The following is a 24,641-nucleotide window of genomic DNA, read 5'->3' on the forward strand; positions in this document are numbered from 1 at the left end:
TATTCATGTTGGATTCAGTTATTTTGAAAATAGTATTCATGTTGGATTCAGTCATTTTGAAAATAGTATTCATGTTGGATTCAGTCATTTTGAAAATAGTATTCATGTTGGATTCAGTCATTTTGAAAATAGTATTCATGTTGGATTCAGTCATTTTGAAAATAGTATTCATGTTGGATTCAGTTATTTTGAAAATAGTATTCATGTTGGATTCAGTCATTTTGAAAATAGTATTCATGTTGGATTCAGTCATTTTGAAAATAGTATTCATGTTGGATTCAGTCATTTTGAAAATAGTATTCATGTTGGATTCAGTTATTTTGAAAATAGTATTCATGTTGGATTCAGTCATTTTGAAAATAGTATTCATGTTGGATTCAGTCATTTTGAAAATAGTATTCATGTTGGATTCAGTCATTTTGAAAATAGTATTCATGTTGGATTCAGTCATTTTGAAAATAGTATTCATGTTGGATTCAGTCATTTTGAAAATAGTATTCATGTTGGATTCAGTCATTTTGAAAATAGTATTCATGTTGGATTCAGTCATTTTGAAAATAGTATTCATGTTGGATTCAGTCATTTTGAAAATAGTATTCATGTTGGATTCAGTCATTTTGAAAATAGTATTCATGTTGGATTCAGTCATTTTGAAAATAGTATTCATGTTGGATTCAGTCATTTTGAAAATAGTATTCATGTTGGATTCAGTTATTTTGAAAATAGTATTCATGTTGGATTCAGTCATTTTGAAAATAGTATTCATGTTGGATTCAGTCATTTTGAAAATAGTATTCATGTTGGATTCAGTCATTTTGAAAATAGTATTCATGTTGGATTCAGTCATTTTGAAAATAGTATTCATGTTGGATTCAGTCATTTTGAAAATAGTATTCATGTTGGATTCAGTTATTTTGAAAATAGTATTCATGTTGGATTCAGTCATTTTGAAAATAGTATTCATGTTGGATTCAGTCATTTTGAAAATAGTATTCATGTTGGATTCAGTCATTTTGAAAATAGTATTCATGTTGGATTCAGTCATTTTGAAAATAGTATTCATGTTGGATTCAGTTATTTTGAAAATAGTATTCATGTTGGATTCAGTTATTTTGAAAATAGTATTCATGTTGGATTCAGTCATTTTTAAAATAGTATTCATGTTGGATTCAGTTATTTTGAAGAAGGTTTTTATTCTTCAAGCTTTTTGTATCTTCAATTTTTGACCTGATATTTTGTAGTGTTTGGTTTGGTTGTTTTATAGTGGATTTTATTGTTTTTGTTCCGTGCCCTGCAGAACATGAATGAGTCTTGCAATGGGAGAGGGGAAAAAGGTTACAGTATTAATGTTTGGTACATTTGAAGTTAGGAAACCAGTCAGGAAGTGAGAGAGATAGAAAGAGAAAGGGGAGATGGGAAAAGGGGTTGTTGTTTTTGTTTTATGGTTTTGCAGAACATAATTAAGTTTTGCAAAACTTAAAGCATCAATGTTAGACGCATTTCGTTTCAGGAAGCCAACATCTTCAGACAGCCTGAACTGATGCCAGCAGTATTTACAGGCATGATCCCAAATAGTAGCCCCTTAAGTTCAAGTTGCAATATTCCTTGTTTGGGTTTAACAAAAAACTGTTGAAGATAAGAAAATACAATTTGACGACACTGAACATATATACTTACGACTTGCAAAGATAGATTATTTGAAAATGGCATGTGCTTATGATATAAAAAATAAAAATAAAATAAAGGTTCCCTTTCTGCCTCGAGAAGCAATGGATATCCCTTGTAAGGATGCTTGTGCAATGAGTCTATAGTGAAGCAACAGCATCTGTTGTAAACCCATCATTATATTTAAGTTTGGCTTTAAGACTCATATTATACAGCTATCGATTTATTCTCATTATTTCTCTACATGCCACACGTGCTCAAATTGTGCTCAGGTAAAAGTATTTCCATTAAATTAAAGGATCAATTAAGGTTTAAAGACCCCAGAAATAAATGAAAGCAAAAAAATTCAGGTCTATACGAGTTTCTTCAGATTGACCTTCAGACACTAAACAAATGAATAAGAAATTTGATTGTTTTGCTTTTTGTCACAAGTTTGATTTCCAATAGAGGCAAATATCTGGAGAAATAAAAATGTTTTGGTGCGTTTGTCTTTTATTTACAAAACTTTTTAATAAACAAAACATTGTCTCGATTTGTTAAAACAGAAGATTCTATTTTAGATCAGAATTTATCATTTTCAGTCGTTTATTTTTGAGATCTTTAAAACCCAGGATTCATACAAATTTTCAATGTCCATTTTCAAGGACTTTTCAAAAATTTTTAAGGCTCTCTCCAGACAAAATTCAAGTTTTCAAAACAAAATTTGGAGTTTGTTTTACAATCCATAATGATTTGAAAAAGTGGTCAAAAATTAAATATACAACAAATAATTATTACCAATAAAAATTACTTTGCATCATTTTTTTTAGTGTTTTAAAGTAGTTTTAAATGCTCAAATATTAACTCTCTTTACAGCTTTAAATTTCCTTCCAACAATTTTTGGTCTGGCTGGCCTCATTTTTGATTGTCACAATTATAGGGGGAGGGAAAAGTCAGCATTGGAGGATCCCATTCATGCAAGGAAACTATTCTTTTAGAGAGAGGGTCATTTTTATTTATGGCAGCTGCTATTTCCCACGAAAAAATTAATTTATAAATACGAGGAAAAACAAAAAAAATTGTGATAATTGAAAACTAGGCTGGCCATGTAAAAAAAAAAAAAAAATTGAGTTACGTTCCTTCATCACAAATCTACCTGCAATAGTTTTATGATAAAGGGGCATAACTCTTGTATCCACAGTAATACAATGCAATTTCAGAACAATGTGTTTCGATTTTTTTATATTTAAAAAATATTTTAATGGTATTTTTATTAATAATAGTATTTATTTCGATTTTATTTTTAATATATCGTCACAAATTTTTAATGAACATAAAGAATACCATTTCAAGAGATTTTCCATATTTTCAAGGTAATCATAAAAATAAGGGATAAGAGGTGGGTGTAGTTTGCTTGAAGCATTGTATAGTATGTAGTTAAATAGAATTGTAGAAGGCGGTACAATGTAGAAGTAACGGAAAGACACAGGCTGAAGCAGGTGAGAAATTTATTAATACAACTTATAAATACATGTGTACATATTCATATTTCATATACGCAGTATATTTATATTTGCACAGTGGTCACCTGGGAAAGTCGGTCTGGTGGTATGTCCGTGTAATATAATATTTCGAGAAAGATGTCTTCGTCAGATATTTACTTGCCTTTGACAAACGTGCTGTTGTAAGCAGTAACTATACTGCAGCAAATCATCGCGAACAGAAGAGGCTTGTGCTTGTATGTGTTCTTTTACTCTAATGTGCAGGTGTCTCACTGAGCGACCGACGTATGATTGGTCACATTTGGTGCACTGTATGCGATATACTGTGTATGTACGGTGGCACATGTTAGTGGTGTTCATCGGGCAGTTAGTTAGGGTGCAGGTTACGTTGCTTAGGTGGGTTTTGCGTTTTGACAAATGCTGTCGTAGTGATGGCCCAGTGTGTATAAGTTGTATGTCTAGACCCTCTCTGTGTATAGCTTTGCGGATGGCTGTTGTGAACATATACAAACACAAGCCTCTTCTGTTCGCAAACGCCTTCACACATGCGGCAACACTAACATCCATCAGAGTAGATATTTTAGCCACCGAACGCAATGTTGGCAACCTTTGTATCAAAGAATCAATCCTGATTGCCAAATTACATCCCAAGATTAATCGACAACATGAATTAGGCTCATCATTCTTAACTTAATGCACACCATCCCACCATTGTATAATACAATTAAAAAATAAACAAACAAACAAAATAAAATAAAAAAATAAATCCAAAATTAAATTAAACTAAACCAAAATAAATAAACAAAATAATAAATAAGCAATCCCTATTCAAGATTACTACACATTAATAATAATAACAACAATGTTTAACAATTAAATAGCAAGCCTAAGATATATGAATTAGATGGTGCGGCATGTGGGCTACACGGCTACATGTATATGACTCATGCAAATTTATAAGTTTATATGCCCCAGTATAACCCAATTGATTTCTCCGAGTAAACCTAACAATATTAATCGCAAAAAACAATAAGACATAATACACCAAAAACAGAAACCCAAGTTAACTCAACTAAACAAATACATTATAAAAAAATAAATAAATAAAAATTACTCAAACTCTCGAAATAACTTCTAACCACTTCGTCATAACACATTGCATATATAAATAAATAATTATAGTTACTATATAATTGAATTAAAGATACAAGAATCCATAAATGAGAATATATACACTACATAAGGTATTAAATAAAATACCCCCAGAATGAGAATAATATCACTAAAATAAAATAAATAAGCAAACAAATAAATACATAAAAAAGTAATGCAACATTATACATCTAACTGAGAAGAAATATCGGTAACGATTATCCCCCTTAGAACAACCCATCAAGTAGTCTCCCTTGACCAACCGATTTATTCTAAGTCTACGCTCCCACCACCCCAAACAGAACGCAGAAACACAAACAACAAATAAATTAGTTAATTAAATCTCCTCAATATAAACATAAACTACTATATAAATAAATAAAACAAATAAATAAATTAGAAATAAAAATAAGTAAAAAAAAAAAAAAAAACTCAATCATATTAAATTAAAAAGCCACCAACAAGGTCCGGACAATTATTTAGCCCGATATTGTTACTGTTTACAACACGTTTGAACCAAAGATAAACTATTATAAAAAAAAACAAAAAAAAACAAAACAAATAAATAAAATACAATATAAAATAAAATAAATAATTTAGAAATATAAAATAAGAATTGAGAAAAAAAAAAAAAACCCTAACCATATACTACCCACAAGTTCTGAGCGATAATTTGCTGCGGTATAGTTACTGCTTACAACAGCACGTTTGTCAAAGGCAAGTAAATATCTGACGAAGACATCTTTCTCGAAATATTATATTACACGGACATACCACCAGACCGACTTTCCCAGGTGACCACTGTGCAAATATAAATATACTACATATATGAAATATGAATATGTACACATGTATTTATAAGTTGTATTAATAAATTTCTCACCTGCTTCAGCTTGTGTCTTTCCGTTATTTCTGCATTGTACCACCTTCTACAATCCTATATAAAAATAAGGCTTTTCAAAAAGCAAAAGTCGAAATTCAAAGACTTTTCAAGTTTGTACAAACCCTAAAACATAATCCAAAATAATTAAAAAAAAAGAAAGGAAAAAACGTGTCCATACTTGTCTGAATGTTTCGTGAACAACATTGACATTTTCCCGCGTTGAAAACAAAACGGATTTGACGATTTCATATTCTGAAAGACTGTGGTCTTCGCTACATATACTGGAATTAGTTGAGGTTTCTGTACACTGGGCGGTCGTCGATAGGGTACCAGCTGCACTAGGTGGCACCAACTGGTCACCGTCTCCTTTCGGCTCATTCACATCACATGACTCATCAGACTGATGGCTTTGTTCCGTTAGGAGAGAACAAGATAAACCCCTAAAAATACAATAAAAAAAAAAAAAATAAAAAAAATTTAGTCCTTTGTCCCGCTTTTTTTTTTTTTTTTAAATTAAATTTTATAAAAGTTTTAAAACGAAAAAAAATTATATACTGTATGTGCTTACATGATGTTGGATTCTGGTCGAAAAATATCATATCTTAAAAATCATGTAAATTAATCAAGTAATTTTATATTTATAAAGGAAATTATTTTTAAGCAATTAATGGGAATTTTTAGGCATTAAAACATAAATCTAGGAAGTATAAGTTGTGGAATAATCTCACTTTTTTTCTTTATTTTTCAAAATGGCAGGCAAAACAGTGACTTCTAGGACACTTATAAAATTTGATTTTATTATTTAAAAATAAAACTACTTTTTGTTTCATTATGAATACATATATCATACAGATTTTTCTTTCATTTTTTAGTGCAGGGAGAATTCAAGACAAGAATATCTGATTTTTCTGAAACCAAAATTAAACAGTTTTAATTAATGTACATGTATATATTTTTGAAGTTAAACTGAGATTATTAATTTTGAATATATCACCCAAAATCACACAAACAGAAAGTAATGTTCATATTTTCATAGAGCGCAAAATGATAATCTTTTGTCTAAATCTATTTTTAAACAATTAAAAAACATAATAGTTGATGGGAATTATTTCTCATCAACTATTATTTTTAAGGTGTTTAAAAATAAAAGTCACCATTTTGCCAGCCATTTTGAAAACAAAAAATTCAAAACACAAGGGAGATAACTCCATAATTAATTTATATTTCTTGCAGGCTTGGGGTTTAAATTCCAAGTTCAGATATATCAAACTGATCAGCTCAAATGAGGGCGAAACTCCAGTCTTGGACTTCCAGTTTGTTGGCTTTCACGCTCTTGTGAACTGGGACATTGTTTGGCTGTGGAAATAAATATATATATCTAATAATGTCTGTAACTATGTATTACTACAGAATCACTATCTCTTGCTTTTTCATAATTCTGAATTAGTACACCGGTTTTATTATTTTTCTAATTAATAAAAAACATGTAGAACGTTATTTTGATGAGGACATTGTATTAAAAGAACAAAGTCTTTCTAGTCATCTTCTTAATTTGATAATCTCTCCAAATTAATATTATTATAATCATTTAATAATATTATTATAAACATTAAATAATATTATTATAACCATTTAATAATATTATGACCATTTAGAAAAAAAAAATGTTTTTAACGATTGTTTAATAATTCCTTCCAAGTTTGAAGCTTTAGACTTGGAAAATTTTCAACAAAATGTTAAGCTGTTTTAAAAAATCTATATTATATTTCTTAATCTATCGGTCAGTTTCACTTTTTCTGGAAAACTACTGGGCCGATCTGGCTGAAATTCTGTATTAACCTTTGTGATAAGGTGCAGCAAACTAAGTATTATGTTATCCATTCAATGCATAATTAGAGATTAATAGATATTAATCACCACAATACCACATTTACTCCACTTTTTCTGGGAAACTACTGGCTAAAATTTCTATGAACCTTTGTGATAAGGTGCATGGAACTAAGCATTATGGTATCCGTTCGATGCATAGTTAATAGGGATTAATAGGAATTAGTCACTATAGTGCAACATTTACTGTAGAATTTGGTGCAAACCACTAATTCCAAGTCAACAAGTGACAACTTTTGTAATGCACGTTTCTAACAGACTAAAAAAAAATCTAGTATAAACCATATTTCCAAAAACATAAATCTTAACTGACATAATACATCTTCTGTAGAGATTTGAAAGATTGTATGATACATCAATTAACTAAGCTTAAATGAGAGAAATTAAGAATTAAAATTATCTTTTTTTGTTGTTGTTTAATAAAACATTTCAATATTATCTTAACTATGCATGCTACAAGTGGGTTATAGAAATTGAAATTAATAAAAAAAAATAAGCAGGTAGAGAAGGGTTTAAACTACATTTTCTCTCATTTTTTGTTTTTGCATTTAATTTTTGTCAAAGCTGGTTAAAAGATAGAAAGAGTTATAATTGCATTTTTTCTCTGCTGCTTGGTTTCCAATAAATTAGTAATAAAATGAAAAATTCTATCTTAGTTGCAAACCTAAAAGAGGCCAGTCATGGTTAAAATAAAATTATTGTCTAATATGTGTACATATACACACACGTCTATACACACACAGAAGAGAGAGAGCGAGTACATGGTTGGTTGGTTGTTTTTGTTTTACGGCATATAAACACTTTCCAGGTTATTTAATGCCGAATCCAGTGATTTTGAAGAAAAAATTTTTATTAGAATATATATATATATATTTTTTTTTTCAAGTCTGTTTCTGTTTAACCCACTCTGGGTCAGAGTGGAGCTGGAAGCAATGGCAATGAAGAGGTGGCTCCACACTCCCCAAAGCCTGCAAGCTGGGGCCTCACCATCAGATATAGTTTAAGGTCATATCCAGGACCGTGAGTATTATTTAATTATGATGCATTTTTAATTATTATGATACATTTTTAATAACTCACTTTGACATTGCTGCCTCTGGTCGTTTGGCAGAGCTGACAAATGTTGAAAGCCAACGAACAAAAGAATCTTGACATTCAGAAATACTGGTTGGTACATCTTGTGCTTTGAGTTCCTGCATTTTCCTTGTCTTTGGTAATTCTTAAAAAAATAAAATTAAAATAATTGAGAAACATCTAAACGTTAATTATTAAAAAATAAAATTAAAATAATTGAGAAACATCTAAACATATTTGGTTTAACATTCATCTTACACAAAATAAAAAAAAAGACATGAATTTAATTTTATTGAATTTTTTTTTTTACATAAAAAAACTTGATTTTCTTCCATCAAACATGAGGAAAAATAATCATTCAGGCTCCAAAAAGTCTACCCAAACTTAAAAAAACTGACAGGCTGTCATTCCAAGATCATTATTTTTTCTCGTGTTCAGACAGTCAGTCAAAATGTTTTATTCAGTTTGCTAGCATAACTAGCAACTCATATGCATTAGGTTGATGTTATAAACACACTCACACATCATGTGGGAAAAGCAACAATCACTGATAGGCTGTTTCCTTCACATTAGTCTATGCATCAGAACACTGCACACGCACAGATTAAAATACATAGTCATAAGCTCTCTTTCAGCAAACCTTTTCTAACAAGATGTTTCTTTCCATGCGAATAAATTTCATTCAACACTTGCATCCATTTGCAACTAGAGTAAGAATAAGTGAGATAATATTGGTTTACTTACCTAAGGGAGGATCATATATGCTTCTGTTCATATCAAATTCAGGAAGCAACCATTTTAAGTAAGAACTTTTGAACTTATCAAATAAAAAAACAAAACTTGTCTCTCTCATACTCTTATTTAGCCATTCGACTTTAATAACCTGAAAAGAGAAGTCAATCCAAATTAATGTTGTAAAAACACATCAAGAACAATTTTAGTTTTTCATCAAATAAAGATAAATTTTAATAATTCTATTTACTTGTTTACTCATCAAAGCAATTTCTTTATCGAAACTTAAACGTTGCAGGATGACATCATAATGTTGCAGGAGAGGTGCTGAAACATCAAAGGGTTCTCTCTCTGGATCCATTTCTACATATGGCCTTCATCTGTCTAATGTTGCATGATTTCTGTTGTGAAGGAACATAACTGGCTATACACCGGTTACAAACTGTATATATATATTGGACTGTTTGGCAGACAGCGGCAGACAAGCAGTCGCAGTAAGACGGATAGTCTTACGTGTTGATTATCAGACTTTCTTTCCCATACTTGTTACTATGTACTTCTATTTACCTTAGGCGAGCAGCCTTACGTTTCTGTATTATAAATAAATCCCATTACACATACCACTCGGTGTAACTCACGTTTGTCTTTATTTCCTAAGTATTTAGGAATATAACAATGGCGACGAAAGGATGTTCTTTCTCTTAACAGAGATAAATTACCGTACCAAGGACTGTGTACAATGCAAGGATTTTTTGTTTTACGAAAAAAACAAACTACACAAGGATTTTTGACCACGTGCGTCAATGAATTTAAAAATTTTTCCTACCTAAAGTAGCGAAAAGTACGGATTTTTCTTCGTAAAGAACTCACAAGAAATTATAGAAACATGTTCAAGGTAAAGTGGAATTTATATTTATTTTGACAAGTAAAAAAAAAAAAAAAAAAAAAAAAATGGTCGCAAGTTGAATTCGAAACTACACTAAAGGATTACGAGTTTCGAAAGAAAAAATATAAATACAACGACTATTGTACCATTTTATGCCACGTGGGAACGGCAGCCATATATTTTTTTTTTTTGGGAAAATTAATTGTTTGTTATTGCCTTTATCTTTATATAAATAATTGGAACTATTTGTCGTGGGAAGTAAGAAATATTTTGTGTATGAACTTACGTTGTTGAAAAAAAAAAAAAAAAAAAAAAGAATTATTTTACAAAGCCTGTTGAATTACTATGGATGAACTTTGTTGAAACGTGTTGTGTCTGCATATTGCTACTAATTTACGATATACGTAAATTTACGATTTTTCTTTGGAATTATTGTGTAGAATTCGAAAAGACATTTTTGTACTAGAAGCTAACATGGAACAATTAGCAGAGTTAACTAAGGCTCTAGCCCTTAGCATCCAGGAACAGACAAAAATGACTCAACAATTTTTAGCGCAACAACAACAACAACAACAAATTCAACAACAACAGCTACAGCAACAGCTGCAACAACAACAAGAAAGAACACAAAAAACTTTAGAGGCACAACAAGAACAAACAAACATACTACAACGACAAATGTCGACACAGCAAAAGAATTTAGAAAAGCTAATTCTAACGTCGACCGGGAAGAAGACTAATTTTTCTGCCGAGGGTATTTCAAATTCACTAACGGAATTTCGTTACTCCCCGGATACTGGTGTTACTTTCCCTGCATACTACAGAAGATACGAAACAATTTTTACGAAAAGATGTTTAGACTGGACCGATGAGGAAAAAGTTACCCTGCTACTACAAAAACTGGGTACTGATGAAAACACCAAGTATGCAAATCTAATTCTACCAAAAAAACCGGAGGAGGTTTCGTTCGAGGAAACAATTAGTACCTTGTCGAAAATATTTGATAAAAGGGATAGCCTATTTCACTCTAGATACAAATGTTTGAACATTCAGAAGGCAGAAGCTGAAGACTATCTAGAATATGCTTGCACTGTGAACTGTTTATGCGAATCATTTAAATTGAATGAAATTTCCGCAGACCAATTTAAATGTTTAATCTTTGTACAAGGTCTCACAGCACCAAGGGACAAAGATATACGTTCACGGATCCTAACAATTATGGAGGCGGATCCTAACATAACATTGCAAAAAGTCACTGAAGAGTGTCAACGTCTGATTAACATAAAGAAAGACAACACTCGCATTGAAGAGAAAAATATTTTTAAGGTGCAGCAAGTAAAAAGGCAAGGGACCACAAGAAAGTCCAGGTTCCAAGAACACAGGATCCTTAAAGGATACAAAGACCCAAAGCTAAAGTGTAAATGTTGTGGTAGTTTAAGACACAACAATAAGACCTGCTGGTTTAGGAACAAAATATGTTATGAATGTGGTCTCAGAGGTCACAAGGGAACATACTGTGCCCAGAAGAAAAGACAAGGGACCGATAATGTAAATACGCTTCGCATGAATAAAGAAAAAAGCTGCGAAAGACGGAAATATGTTGATGTTCGGATAAATGGACATCTGGTTACATTGCTTCTGGATAGCGGTGCAGATATTAGTATTATAAATGAAGATATATGGAAAAGGATAGGTCGACCTGAATTAGCGAAAACCAGAAAGACGGCGAGAAGTGTGTGCGGCAAAAGATTAGAGTTCAAGGGAGAATTAAAATGCAAAGTGACATTCGCTAACCAGACTCATAAATCCAAAGTGTACATCGTACCAGGAAAGAATACATGCCTGTTTGGGGTAGATTGGATTGTCCTGTTTAATTTATGGGAGAAACCCATAAATTCGTTTTGTAACGTTTTAACTGCAGAAAAAGCAAACCAAAGGGAAGACTTCCTGAAGGATTTGAAAACTGAATTTCCCAATGTTTTTGCCGAAGGACTAGGACTCTGTATTAAGACAGAGGCAAAATTTGAATTAAAGAAAAATGCCACTCCAGTATTCAAACCTAAAAGGAATGTGCCTTTTTCAGCGATGGACGCAATCGAAAAAGAGTTGGATAGACTTCAACAACTGGAAGTCATTGAAAAAGTTAACCACACAGATTGGGCAAGTCCAACCGTGTATGTAAAGAAAAAAAATAACAGAATAAGGGTCTGTGGAGATTTTTCAACGGGTTTAAATGACTGTCTATTGGACCATAATTATCCCCTTCCGTCCGCAGAAGATCTGTTCTCTAAGCTTAACGGAGGAAAAATTTTTTCTAAGATAGACCTCTCAGATGCTTACTTGCAAATTAAGATCAGCGATGAATGCTCCAAATACTTAGGCATAAATACTCATAAGGGCATTTTTAAGCTAAAGAGGCTTCCTTTTGGATTAAAGGTTGCTCCTGCTATTTTCCAGCAAATTATGGACACGATGCTGGCAGGGTTGGAATTTTCAATGGCCTACCTTGACGATATCCTAATTAAAAGTGAAAATTTGCAAGATCATAAGAAGCATGTAAAAGAAGTATTCAAAAGAATACAGGAATTTGGTTTTAAATTGAGCCCAGAAAAATGCGATTTTTTTATGAAAAAAATGAAATATCTAGGTCAAATAATCGACAAAGAGGGTCGAAGACCGGATCCACAAAGGACTGAAGCAATTGAAAAGATGCCTGCTCCAGATTCAGTGACAAAATTAAAATCGTTTTTGGGATTAGTTCAATACTATGCAATTTACATCCCTAACATACATAATTTAAGAGCTCCTCTTAACGAGTTACTGAAAAAGGGTGTTAAATGGAACTGGAATAAGGAATGTGAATCTGCTTTCCAAAATATCAAAAGATGTCTACTGTCAGACTTAGCATTGGCACATTTCAATCCAGAAAAGGAACTAATACTAGCAACGGACGCCAGTGATTACGGTGTTGGCGCTGTATTACTTCACAAGTATGAGGATGGTAGGACAAAAGCTATCGCCCATGCTTCAAGAACGTTGGTTGCAGCGGAGAAAAATTACAGCCAAATTGAAAAAGAGGCGCTGTCGATAATATTTGGAATTACAAAGTACAATCGATTTCTCCATGGACGATCTTTTATTTTGCAAACCGACCATAAACCCCTACTTACCATATTTGGATCAAAGAAAGGCATTCCCACACATACTGCGAATCGATTACAGCGATGGGCTGTAACCCTCTTAAACTATCAGTTTAAGATGGAACATGTATCCTCAAAAAAGTTAGGACACGCAGATGCATTATCACGGTTGATCCCTAAAAGAAGCGAAAGTTTCGAAGAAACGGTAATTGCTGCGCTTAAAGACGAAAGTGAATGTACAAGTTCAATGTGTAATATGATACGTGAACTTCCGGTAACTTTCGAAAAAATAAAAAAAGAGGCAGTAAATGACATTTTCATTAAGAAAATGAAAAATCAATTGGGATGGATAAAAAAAAATAAAAAGGTAGATCAAACAACGCCTTTTTCCATCTGTGAAGATGTGCTCATGTATGGTGAGAGGATCGTAATTCCACTAACGTTACAGAGGAAAATTCTGAAGGAATTTCATACAGGTCATCCGGGCATTTCGAGAATGAAATCCCTTATGAGAGGATATGTGTACTGGCCTGGTATGGACAAGGAAGTTGAAAAATGTGTCAAGACATGCAGAGGATGTCAATTAGCAGCTCGAGATCCTCCAGTAAAAACGACGCCATGGCCAAAGACGGACCTACCCTGGTCACGTCTGCATATTGATTATGCGGGACCTATAAATGGTTATTTTTACTTGATTATTGTAGATTCTTTTTCAAAATGGCCAGAAATATTTAAGTTTAGACATCCAACAGCAAAAAACACTGTGAGTGCGCTTAATGAAATTTTTAGCCGTTTTGGAGTGCCAAAAACCTTAGTGAGCGATAATGGAACAGCATTTACTGCTCATGAATTCAAAGAATTCTGTGACTCACTAAATATTCTACATATGACAACACCTGTGTACCATCCACGATCGAATGGGTTGGCCGAAAAATTTGTAGATACGTTTAAAAGGGCACTTAAGAAAAATCTTACTACGGACACAGACGAACAATGTATTCAAACATTTTTAGCAATTTACAGGGTGACACCAAATCCTAATAATAATGTCAATTCTTCCCCGGCTGAGCTAATGTTTGCAAGAAAGATAAGATCTGTCTTCGATAGGCTGCTACCAGAGAAAAAGAAAGTTTTCAAAAAAGAAAACCTTAATACCAAGTGCTTCTCCCCAGGTGAAAATGTATATTTCAAAAATTTTCAAAATGGACGAAATCAGTGGGTTGAAGGTATTATCAAAAAAAGGATTGGGAGCATGGTCTATACCATCCAAGGATTAAGTTTTGTCTGCAAAAGACACAGAAATCAAATACGTCCCAGACTGTCTCCAAATGTGGAAGAGACACCAATGGAAACATTGTGCGATATTTTTGATATACCAAAACCAGCGTGTGTACCGCAAACAATGAATATTTCGCCTGAACCGACCATACGGGCTGGACAGAAACCTTTACCCCGGGTAACGCTGACCAAAAGGAAAAGCGCAAGAAAGAGAAAAGTTACCAGGAGATTAAGCCCTGACCCTAAAAGGAAGAGGTATTTAAGCTAAAATCAGGAAGATTTCAGCTTCAGGGGGAGGTGTTGTGAAGGAACATAACTGGCTATACACCGGTTACAAACTGTATATATATATTGGACTGTTTGGCAGACAGCGGCAGACAAGCAGTCGCAGTAAGACGGATAGTCTTACGTGTTGATTATCAGACTTTCTTTCCCATACTTGTTACTATGTACTTCTATTTACCTTAGGCGAGCAGCCTTACGTTTCTGTATTATAAATAAACCCCATTACACATACCACTCGGTGTAACTCACGTTTGTCTTTATTTCCTAAGTATTTAGGAATATAACAATTTCAGAGTTGGTTTTGATTATATGTATATAAAATAATATTTTCTCTATTCTATTGACAGCAAATGAAATGATTGAAAAGTCAAACATTGTTTCAAAAATAGATAATGTTCTAAAACCTCATATAGAATATTGCGTTGAGACATGGTCTTCAGTGTCTCTTTATTTTTTTCACCTATTCATTCCATTTTTTCCATTTTCTGATATTACACAATTTCATCCGCTAATTTTCACAGTTAAGTAGGTCAACTGTCCAAAATTCCGTTGTGTGGTCTTGTCTAATTACTTGCTTCCAAGTTATCCTTGGCCAGCCAACATTCCTGCGACTTAAGATATTCATGCTCCTGCAACAATTTATCGTTTGACCTGATGTGTTGGGTTTGATCAGATTTTGACAGTGCACATTCATCTTGCCAGAGAGAACTAGATAAGTGCCCAGCATTCAGTCATATATCGTGATGTTGCTGATACGCATATTATACAACTCATTGAGGTAATAACTCACAATGTCATCCAAGCTGCATTCACTTTTGTGACTGTACTAAGATCACACTTGCACTCAGCATAGCAGAAGGAGTCTACTATCTCCAAGATACTGTCATCTAATGCCATCTCTTTGTGAGGACGAGTGTCAATAGGATGTGCCTGTTCCATACATCTCCTATATCGAAATACCATTTGGAGTCAGAATGAACTTCAGAGCAGAGCCACTAAGAGGCAACTCCAAACCCCACAAAGCTTACAAATTGGTGCGTCACCATCAAATATAGTTTAGCATCATTCCCAGATTATGTTAAAAAAAATAACAGCAATAAAAGATTCTGAATTTTTGAGATGAGGATTGATAATATAACTTTTTTTTACAAAGGAGTTACCACTTATCAAGGTCCAGAGTCCACTCAAGGATAAGGGTTAATGAGTGTAACATAATCAATGGGGCAATATCATAGTAATCGTTAGTAGTAGAAATGGATAAAGTACTAAGTAATCAGTTCTAAGTGACACTCTTTTGGAGGTTGAAACTGCAGGTTATATTATGAATATAATTATGAATTATTTAAGACTTCTACCCAATTATAGATTATGGAATGAGAGCGTTACCTTCATAGATTAAATAAAGGGTTCAGTTCAAAATTCTGTATAGATTCATAAGTTTGAAGTTTGACAGAAAGATTCTCAGAGTTCAACAAAATACATTGAGATGAGAACGATAGTTCAAATAATACAAAACAACAAATGTATTTCTTCAAGATTTTACATTTTTTCAGTCTAAACCCCCTCTTCCCACTCCCCACAAATAATGGATTTCATCTTAAATGTAAATTTATTTTTTTTACCTCTGACACTAAACATGCCAGGAATGCCTCTAAGAAAAATTTGGTTGTATTTTCAGGTGGTTTTTCTCCAACTGCAGGAAGAATGGGTGGAATTTCACCTGGGCTGACAACCCCAAGATCATTATTATCTAAAAGTAAAAAAAAAAATGTCCATAAAAATAAAAAAATAAGAAAAAAAAAAAAAGAAAACCAATGCAAAAAAAGGAAAAGCCTAAGAAAGAAATAGTAAGAAAGAAAAAAAAATTGACTAAAAGATGTATTTAAAAATAGAGAAACAATTATATTCAAAAAAACATAAAAACCTGCAATTAAAATTTCTTTCAAAAACAGAATAAAAACATTCTTGTTTAAAAAAAAAAACATTCAAATGGACACAAAACGTGATAGTTATAAAAAAAAAAGGTGGGTAAAAAGGTATGATTATCGGTAAGCATTTTTTATTATAAAACTGGGATGAGGGTAAATTATGAATTTATGTTTACACATTAAAATCTATCAAACAACATCTTGTGTGTCCATATGTATTTCTCACTTATATGTAACTTTAAAATACAGTAGAACCCCAGCATAGCGTGGCCCTAGGATATGGTTTTTTCAGGTTACGATGTGAAATACAATGTTTTTCCAACCCCTGGTTATGGTATTTGCGCCCTCCCCTTATAGTGTTATTTATAATGTTATTTGATGATATACATGTGTATTATATACTGTACTATATTTTGTTACTAATTTTTAATGCCGTATTCCAGGGTTCTACTGTACATATTTTTTTTTTATTATTATTTACAAATATTTAGTGAACTAAAAAAAAAAAAAAAAAAAAAGGAGAACAGTAAAACACATTTTTAACAATCCTACTTCAAAATAAAAAAAAGAAAACAAGATTAAATATTGAATTTTTTTCCCTCAGTTTTTCTCTAAGGCAAGAGCTGGTTTTATAAAAAAAATTTATACAAAAATAATTATTATATCTAAGAAAAAAACTTATGAAAAAAATGTTGACAACTTACTGTCATGAAATCCTATCCGACTGTAGGCATCCTCTAAACTATTACTACTCAGGCCTGGTACTAAATGAAGGAAAATACTATGACACTCTTCGGAAGCATTTTCCTGTAAGATTTGGTACCAAATAATGAAAAGCCTCATCCCTTCTCGCCTCAACTGAAACAACAACAAAAAAACTCAAATTATATACAAAGAAAAAGTTTGGATGAAATCTAACAAAAATGTAGAGTTGAAGAGAAAAAGGAATCAAAATGATACAATTTATTCAGATGGTGAGGATTTTTACTATTTTGTCTATTAAAGTTGCAGTAATGAAAACAAAATATCAAAAATTTTAGCATTTGATTGCATCGTTTTGGTATAACCATTTTTTTTTCATGTTCATTCATACAAATGAATATAAAAGTTTAACATATCCTGACGATATTCACATCAAAATGGTTTTTGCTTATTTAATTACATGATTTAACATGAGATTTTGAAATACCGTATATATAGTAATCTACAAACACTCAAAAAAACTTTAGGTATTGCTAATTTGCATATTTATTATTAATGTCTGATGTCAGTGGGATGCTGAGAACAGATACTACACTTTGAACTATTTATTTGCAGAAAATATTTAAAAAAAATTTCTATCTTAACTACAATGCCAAAGAAATATAAAAATATTTTCATGACTAGGTATTTTTAAACGAATGAAAAAACAACTTATGCAATCTATTAATGTATTATCTTTTAATGGAGGTGGGTTGTGTTGTCATGAGAGTCTTCCCAGGAATTATCTTCTCCTTTTTTAAAGAGTTGGAGGTAATCCTCTAAGGTATTACATCTTCCTTTGAGGGAGAGATAATGTAGTAGCTGTTCCATTGTCCACAGAGACTAGGAATTGGAGGAGAAGGGGAAGACAATCTTCTACTTTTTGGGAAAAGGAGAGTAATGTAGCATCTTTTTAGCTGTCATCATACTCTCAGGCATTACCTTTCTTTTTTTTATAGAGAATCCTCCCAAATATTACCTACTCTATTTCGGAGAGAGTAATTTAGTATCTGCTCTGTTGTCATGATATTACCTCATTTTTTTTGGAGGAGATGGTGAATCTCCATAGACATTACCTTCTCCTTTTCATTTATTGGGATTACCGCCCCCCCCCCTTTTTTTACAGTACATGTTCATTTATCACTATATCATCCTCCCCAGAGTACCTTCTCCTTTTTAGAGGTGGGGTGTAGTAGTGTATTATATATTCTATTATGATGATATTATCTTCCCTGTTATTAATTCCTCCTTTTGTGTGTGTGTGTGTGTGTGTGTGTGTGTGGAGGGCGTTCATTCGTTAAGATATCATCCTCTCCGTATTTACCTCCTCCTTTGGAAGTTAGTATATTATATGTACATTCACCACGGTATAATCCTCCCACCCTAGCAAAAATATGTGACTGAATGGAGCATATAAATATTGCAATGTTCTCTCCCATTGATCGAACACTCTACAGTGGCTGCCTGTGTTTGTTTAATGAATAATAAGAATATTTCCCTTTCTTTGTCTTATAACTACTATGGGGAAAAGATTGGATAGAAGTTAAAAGGTGAGTTTAATCCGAGGTTCGAATACTGCAACTGCTGGTATGGGTTTTATCTAGCCACACTGATGATTCTTGAATAAGATGCAATGTATATGTGGATATTATAAATATTTATTATAAATCTCTATATGTATAAAAAACTCAATGTATGTGTGTGATATTTATGTGTTCCTTATAACTAAAAAGGTTAGAGAAAATTTACAAATGTATTAAATTTATCAAGGGAGACAATGGAAGTCGTTCTTGAATCTCTAAGTGCACTCCCAACCCCCTTAAAACTTCAAATATATCTTATTTTTAGAAAATTTAAAGCATAAGTATAAGTGGGTTATAAAAAAGCAAAAATAAAACAAACGCTCACCTTTAATCCATTTTTTGGGTGAAGCAATTTTTTCATTATACGACCTGAAAATAAAACCAAAAATTTTATGAACTAAAAAAAAGACTTTTTAAATAGATAAAAACATTGTGTAAGATTTTAAAAGGTTAAAAACAGATTAAAAAAAAAACATTTAAAAAAGATTAAAAATAGATAAGATTTTAAAAAGCTTTTTAAAAAAGATACCAAAAGATTCTAAAAAAGAGAAAGATTTTAAGATTTTTATAACTATTTTAAAAAAAAAGATTTATTTAAATTTAAGAAAAGATGAAAAAAAATCTTTTAAAAGATGTAAAAAAATAAATTTTTTAAAAAGATGTAAAAAATTTTTTAAAATGATTAAAACTTTTTAAAAAGATGTAAAAAAAATTTAAAAGAGATAAAAAATAGATCTAAAATGTTTTTTTAAAGATGAAAATTTATTTTAAAAAGATGTAAAAACAATTTTTTTTTAAATATCTCATGATTATCTAAATTGTGATGGCTGTAAACCAGTGTTTGAGTATTGTTGACTCTCTCTCTCTCTCTATCTATCTATATAAAAGCCAAGTACGTCCAAGGATGGAATACTGTTGCCATATCTGGGCAGGAGCTGCTAAAAACAGCCTATTCTGCCTTGACAGAGTACAAAATAGACTTCGTGGCTTAGTGGGGGATGCCCTTTTCTCTATCCTGCAACCTCTCTCCCACAGAAGAGACATTATGAGCCTATCCTTGTTTTATCGTTATTTTCATGGCAGGTGCTCGTCTGAACTCCAATCTCTGGTCTCCCCTCGCCAATCTTTCACGAAAAACACCCGTCTAGCTGAATCTACTGTGAAAAATTTCCCCCACTCTATATCTGTGCCTAAATCAAAACGCAGATTCCATGAACAAAGCTTCTTTCTTAGAACTGCACGCCTGTGGAACTCTGTTCCATCTGCCTGCTTCCCTCTGGACTACCACTTGGATGTCTTCAAGTCCAATGTTAACAAATTCCTAATGAACCGCCCCCTTAATTAAACACTTCATCAAATCTCCACACTAACGTAATGTACTTGCAATAACCCTTATCCCTGAGTGGCTTCCGGGCCTTGATAAGTGGTGATCACTGTAAAAAAAACAAAAATAAAAACAGTTTATTAATGAACCACTCTAATGTGGCTTTTTAGCTCCACGAGACAACTACATTCTTGGACACAACTGTTTTAGACATGAACAATTTTAACAAGAAAACATCAAGTTTAGTTGTTTTAATCCTGCCATGCTTTTACATACCTTTTTCCACTCATGTCAATTACAAGCCTCATATGGTTTTTTAGTGGCTGTTCAAACCAGCTCAAGTTGGACAGTCTATCACATATAAAACTGATCTAATTTCACAGTTTGTCTGTTGCTTTTCTGAACATCCCTCTTCAATTTTTCATGGTCCACTCGTTCATTCTCATACATATTCCTTCCCTCATGGGCTGACATCTTCCTTCTCTTTTCTCGATCCAGTGTTTTGCCCTTGAAGTTAACATCATTTCTTTAGAGATTTTCTCAAACAATCTTTCTGCTTCATGTGCAGCTTTTAAACTCTCAATAAGTTTGCCATAAAAAAAATGGCACTGCAAATGTCTATTCCAGTGTAATCGATGCTGAAATATGATCGATTCCATGTCCTGACAGCGGGCTTCTTTTCATACCTCAATGTCACTTAATGTGTACGCATCTATACACACACACACACACATTGATAATAATGGAGGTGAGAGCATACTTTGAAAATCATCTAAAATCATTTGTTGAAATAAATTCATGCCAGAAAGTTCAACATAGCAACGTGAATAACTATGCTTACTAACAAAAAGTTTTGTCTCTTTGTTAGATTTCACCTTACAATATCTGGCACTTTTTTTTTTAAACCAAACAAAGTATATTGGATATAAGGGGCTACTATTTGGGATTGCATCTAATACGAGACTGTGGGGAGTTGAGCAGCGAAATGATCTGTTCACAATTATATTTAAACTTCTCCAGGTTAGTACAAGCAGGGAAGCAGGAAACAGGCATAATTTCAAAGTCTAGTAGTGTGAGGGAAGAATTCAAAAGCTTTCCAGCATCTAGGGTCCTCAAATGTAAAGGGATGAGATTTTGCTTGGTTTAGTCAAATATGTACATCCAAGAGTCATATGTGCTATGAGTTCATCAAAGAACATTCTATTAAAGTACTTGTAAAATAGACACAGGGCTGCGACATTGCAGCGATGGGACAGAGGTTGGAGCTTAGACGATAATGGGCTAATATTGTCAGTAAATTCTGTTAACAGTCAATTATATTTCAAACATCATAGAGAAAACCCATGTCATTATTTTAACATTTTAGTGAAGGAAGAAAACTTTTTCCTTTTTTTATTTTTAAATAATATTGGGTGAGTATCAAAGTATCTTCTTGATATGAACATAAAACGTGACACGCTTGTGGTCATTCAATGTAAAGTAGCAACAATTGCGATGAAGATAATTTTAATAAATATAATGGAGAATTGTTTGGCCAGAAATAAATGCTATTCTGATAAAAAAAATATTTGTTTATGTTTTTTAAAAAAAAAAAGTCAACACTTTGCTTTCATTCCACAAATATTTTACTTTCACTTAAGATGTTGGCAACCTTCATGTGGTCCCTCCTGTAAGTATGCAATGTTTTTCTAGAAAGAATTCTGACTAGAAAAATATCGGGGAAACCAATGCTAACAATAAAATCTTCGGATTCATACAATATAATTATCACTTGATTACTACTGAATGTTTCAAACAAATTTGATAAATATTTTTCCCTTTCAAAAAAAAAAAAATTGAAGTATTAAATAATGGTAAAGTATAACGGATAATTGTTTTGGTGCATTGCTGGTGGATTTGAGAGCTGGAGATCATGAATGAATAGAAAATACCGGAATATTGGTAGACGGCATGACTAGCATTATGGTGGTTTGCACTGGATAAAAAAAACTTCAAAATATTAGCTGTATTAGCATTTGACAAAAGATCCTCTAAGAAATGCACTTTAAATTCTAAGAATATATTGATTCTTTGTCAAGACATAAGTTGTTTTTTTTTGTTTTTTTGCTTTTTTTTTCCAAAAATTGTCAAATTGATCCTGACCAGCTTAAAGCAAAAAATCTCTTGAGTCAGAATTGGAACTTTCAAAATTTCAAGAGTCAGAGTTCAGTATTTCGTCCATCAACTCACACCACTCTGATACAGATGAATGGGTAATGAACACTACTGAAATAATTTAAAACTTAAAGGATGACCTCGATATTAGTTGAAATTTAGGTGTGAAATAGCAAAGTTATAGCTACATGGCAGAAAGTGAATTATGAATAAGCTGAAGCGAAATAAATTGTATTGCAGAAAATATAAAAATGAAAGAAACGTCCCTGTTTATATTTATAAAAACTGGAGAAAAAAAAATTTTGATTAAAAAAAAAGAAATTTACCAATGTTGTGGAACATCCATTTTTTATGAATCTTCTCAGGTAAAAGGACAAGAATTTTCTGCAAAGAAATGAAACAAAGAAAAATAAAATATCAGGAAAAATTTTTCAACTGAAGATTTAAAATATAATGAAAACAAGATATAAAACTACTATTACTTCAAATAACATAACATAATAAATAGCATCGTAAAGATGTATAACTAATGATTAGTAACCATCAGTTATAACACTTGGGATGCAGGGAATGGCCAATACCCATCTTTATCAATAACAGGAGAATGTATGAGTTCCAAAAAGATCCAAAAAATAAAAATATATATAAAAAACAATTCTCGGACAGTCAAAACCAGTTGTCAAATCACAATTCCAGTTACGTGTTTACCTAAGCCTAATGTTTATAAAAGTTTGTCAAAATCATTTTTATTTTCATTCTACCAACTTGGCTTGAAGGAGCTTAGCCTAATAATAGGGGTAGGCTATAGAAACAAAATTTTTCAAATAAATGCCAAAAGTGGCTTATTACCTTCATTTATATGTAAATAGATGGGAACAAGTGATTTTGTTCAAAACGGGTCAAAATTGGAGGGTCGCTGGCCCCAAACGTGATTTGACCGCGTCGACGCGTGAAAATGGCCCAAATTTCGCCCCCGAACACACTTAATCACTTATTGAAAGCCACAGGGTGCATTTTTTTACTATAAATGCATTTGTATCATTAAATCTAACATTCCCATTGGCTATCCTACAAGTATAGGGTTTTTTAGGGTATCTCAGAGTCCAAAATGGGTCAAAATTACCCCAAAATTAGCCAAAAATGGTCGGAAATCACGGATTTTCCAAAATGCACCTCCCATGGGCCCAAAGACACCTCTACATGGCAGAAACTGTTGGGAAATGCTTGAAGCAGGCACTCTCCTAACTTTTGCACTGTTAATGAGGGGTATAAGGACCTTTAAAAGGGGCTAAATATGGCTGATTTAGCCAAAGAGAGTCAAAAAGTCCCTAAGAATCAACATAGGTTGTAAAAAAGGGGCTTAATTTGAATTATAGATGGAAAATTACCAAATTTTCTTTCTGTAACAATGCAATGGCATCTTTAAATAGACACGATAACATTGCATTGCATTAATTGTGAATTTTATTGAACTTTGCTTTCTTTTTCAGTTAGTAAAATGCAATGAACATGGCTGGTATAGCAGGGCAGATTGACGAAGATTATAATTACGACGATTGGACTTATCTTCTGCTTGATTCTCTTCCAACTGAGGCTGAATGTGTTCAAGCTGTGCAACATCATGCTGCCAAATATGGTACCACGACACAGAAAAATCATATTCACCAGTTCTCCTTGCGATTACTACAATTGTGGCAGAAAGCCTTTGGAAGTGATGTTCGTTATGTTACAATACCTGGGATAAAACAAACTTGATCGATCGCTAAAAATTTACGACAAAGATGTCTACAAAACAAAGGGTTCCAGACGTGTGAATATGATTAAATGGAAACGAGAGCACCATGTCCTTCTCAATATACTTTCAAAAGATGTGAATCCTGATGAATTTGATGTACATGAACGAAGATTCTTTGTCGATCAAAAGTCTCTCTCTCGCAAATGGCTCATTGACACTTTCCACGTCGATATGGAACATGAACGGTTTCTGGCAGAGCAAGAACTGCACAATCGTTTGGATTTGGACGATGATCAATTTGAAGTGGAGGATATGTGCTAGAGAATAATGATGTGATTGACGAGCTCTTTAATGCATTATATTGATATTTTACTGTTGAATGATTTTAAAGTAATGTGAAGTGAAGCTGTGTCTTGAAATAACAAAATAATTCCTTTGCTAATTACTCATATCTTTTATCAAGTTATTCAATATATTGGTTACAAATCGAGAAATAGCGAATCGAGGGCCATTTTCATCAATTTTGGGGTAACTATGAGAACAATATGAATTCAGACTCTTCTTGGACAGCATTTTATTGACATTCAATGTTCAATTTACAATTAATTACTTTCTGAGAAGTTGATGTAGTAAAGTTACGATGTTTCTAAAAAGTATCATTGATGAATGAACTAATGATTCATATGTTATGTACCGTAAAGCGTAATTTTGTC

General features: G+C 32.4%; 1 protein-coding gene across 14 annotated transcripts in view; it reads right to left on the reverse strand.

Annotated features, from left to right (window-relative positions):
- LOC145260287 (ral GTPase-activating protein subunit alpha-1-like) overlaps positions 1–24,641 on the reverse strand; it is a 476,501-nt gene that overhangs the window by 402,349 nt on the left and 49,511 nt on the right. For all 14 annotated transcript variants that reach the window (XM_080118139.1, XM_080118137.1, XM_080118136.1 and 11 more), the window contains exons 4-10: positions 22,520–22,577; positions 19,041–19,084; positions 17,096–17,249; positions 16,086–16,213; positions 8,887–9,025; positions 8,149–8,287; positions 5,360–5,621 (exon numbers count right to left, since the gene is read on the reverse strand). In XM_080118139.1, the coding sequence (XP_079974265.1) occupies positions 5,360–5,621; positions 8,149–8,287; positions 8,887–9,025; positions 16,086–16,213; positions 17,096–17,249; positions 19,041–19,084; positions 22,520–22,577 (924 nt within the window). The remainder of the gene's footprint in view (positions 1–5,359; positions 5,622–8,148; positions 8,288–8,886; positions 9,026–16,085; positions 16,214–17,095; positions 17,250–19,040; positions 19,085–22,519; positions 22,578–24,641) is intronic.

Source organism: Euprymna scolopes, chromosome 36 (assembly GCF_053919585.1).
Source record: "Euprymna scolopes isolate OS-2025 chromosome 36, ASM5391958v1, whole genome shotgun sequence".
NCBI classification, from domain to species: Eukaryota; Metazoa; Mollusca; class Cephalopoda; order Sepiida; family Sepiolidae; genus Euprymna; species Euprymna scolopes.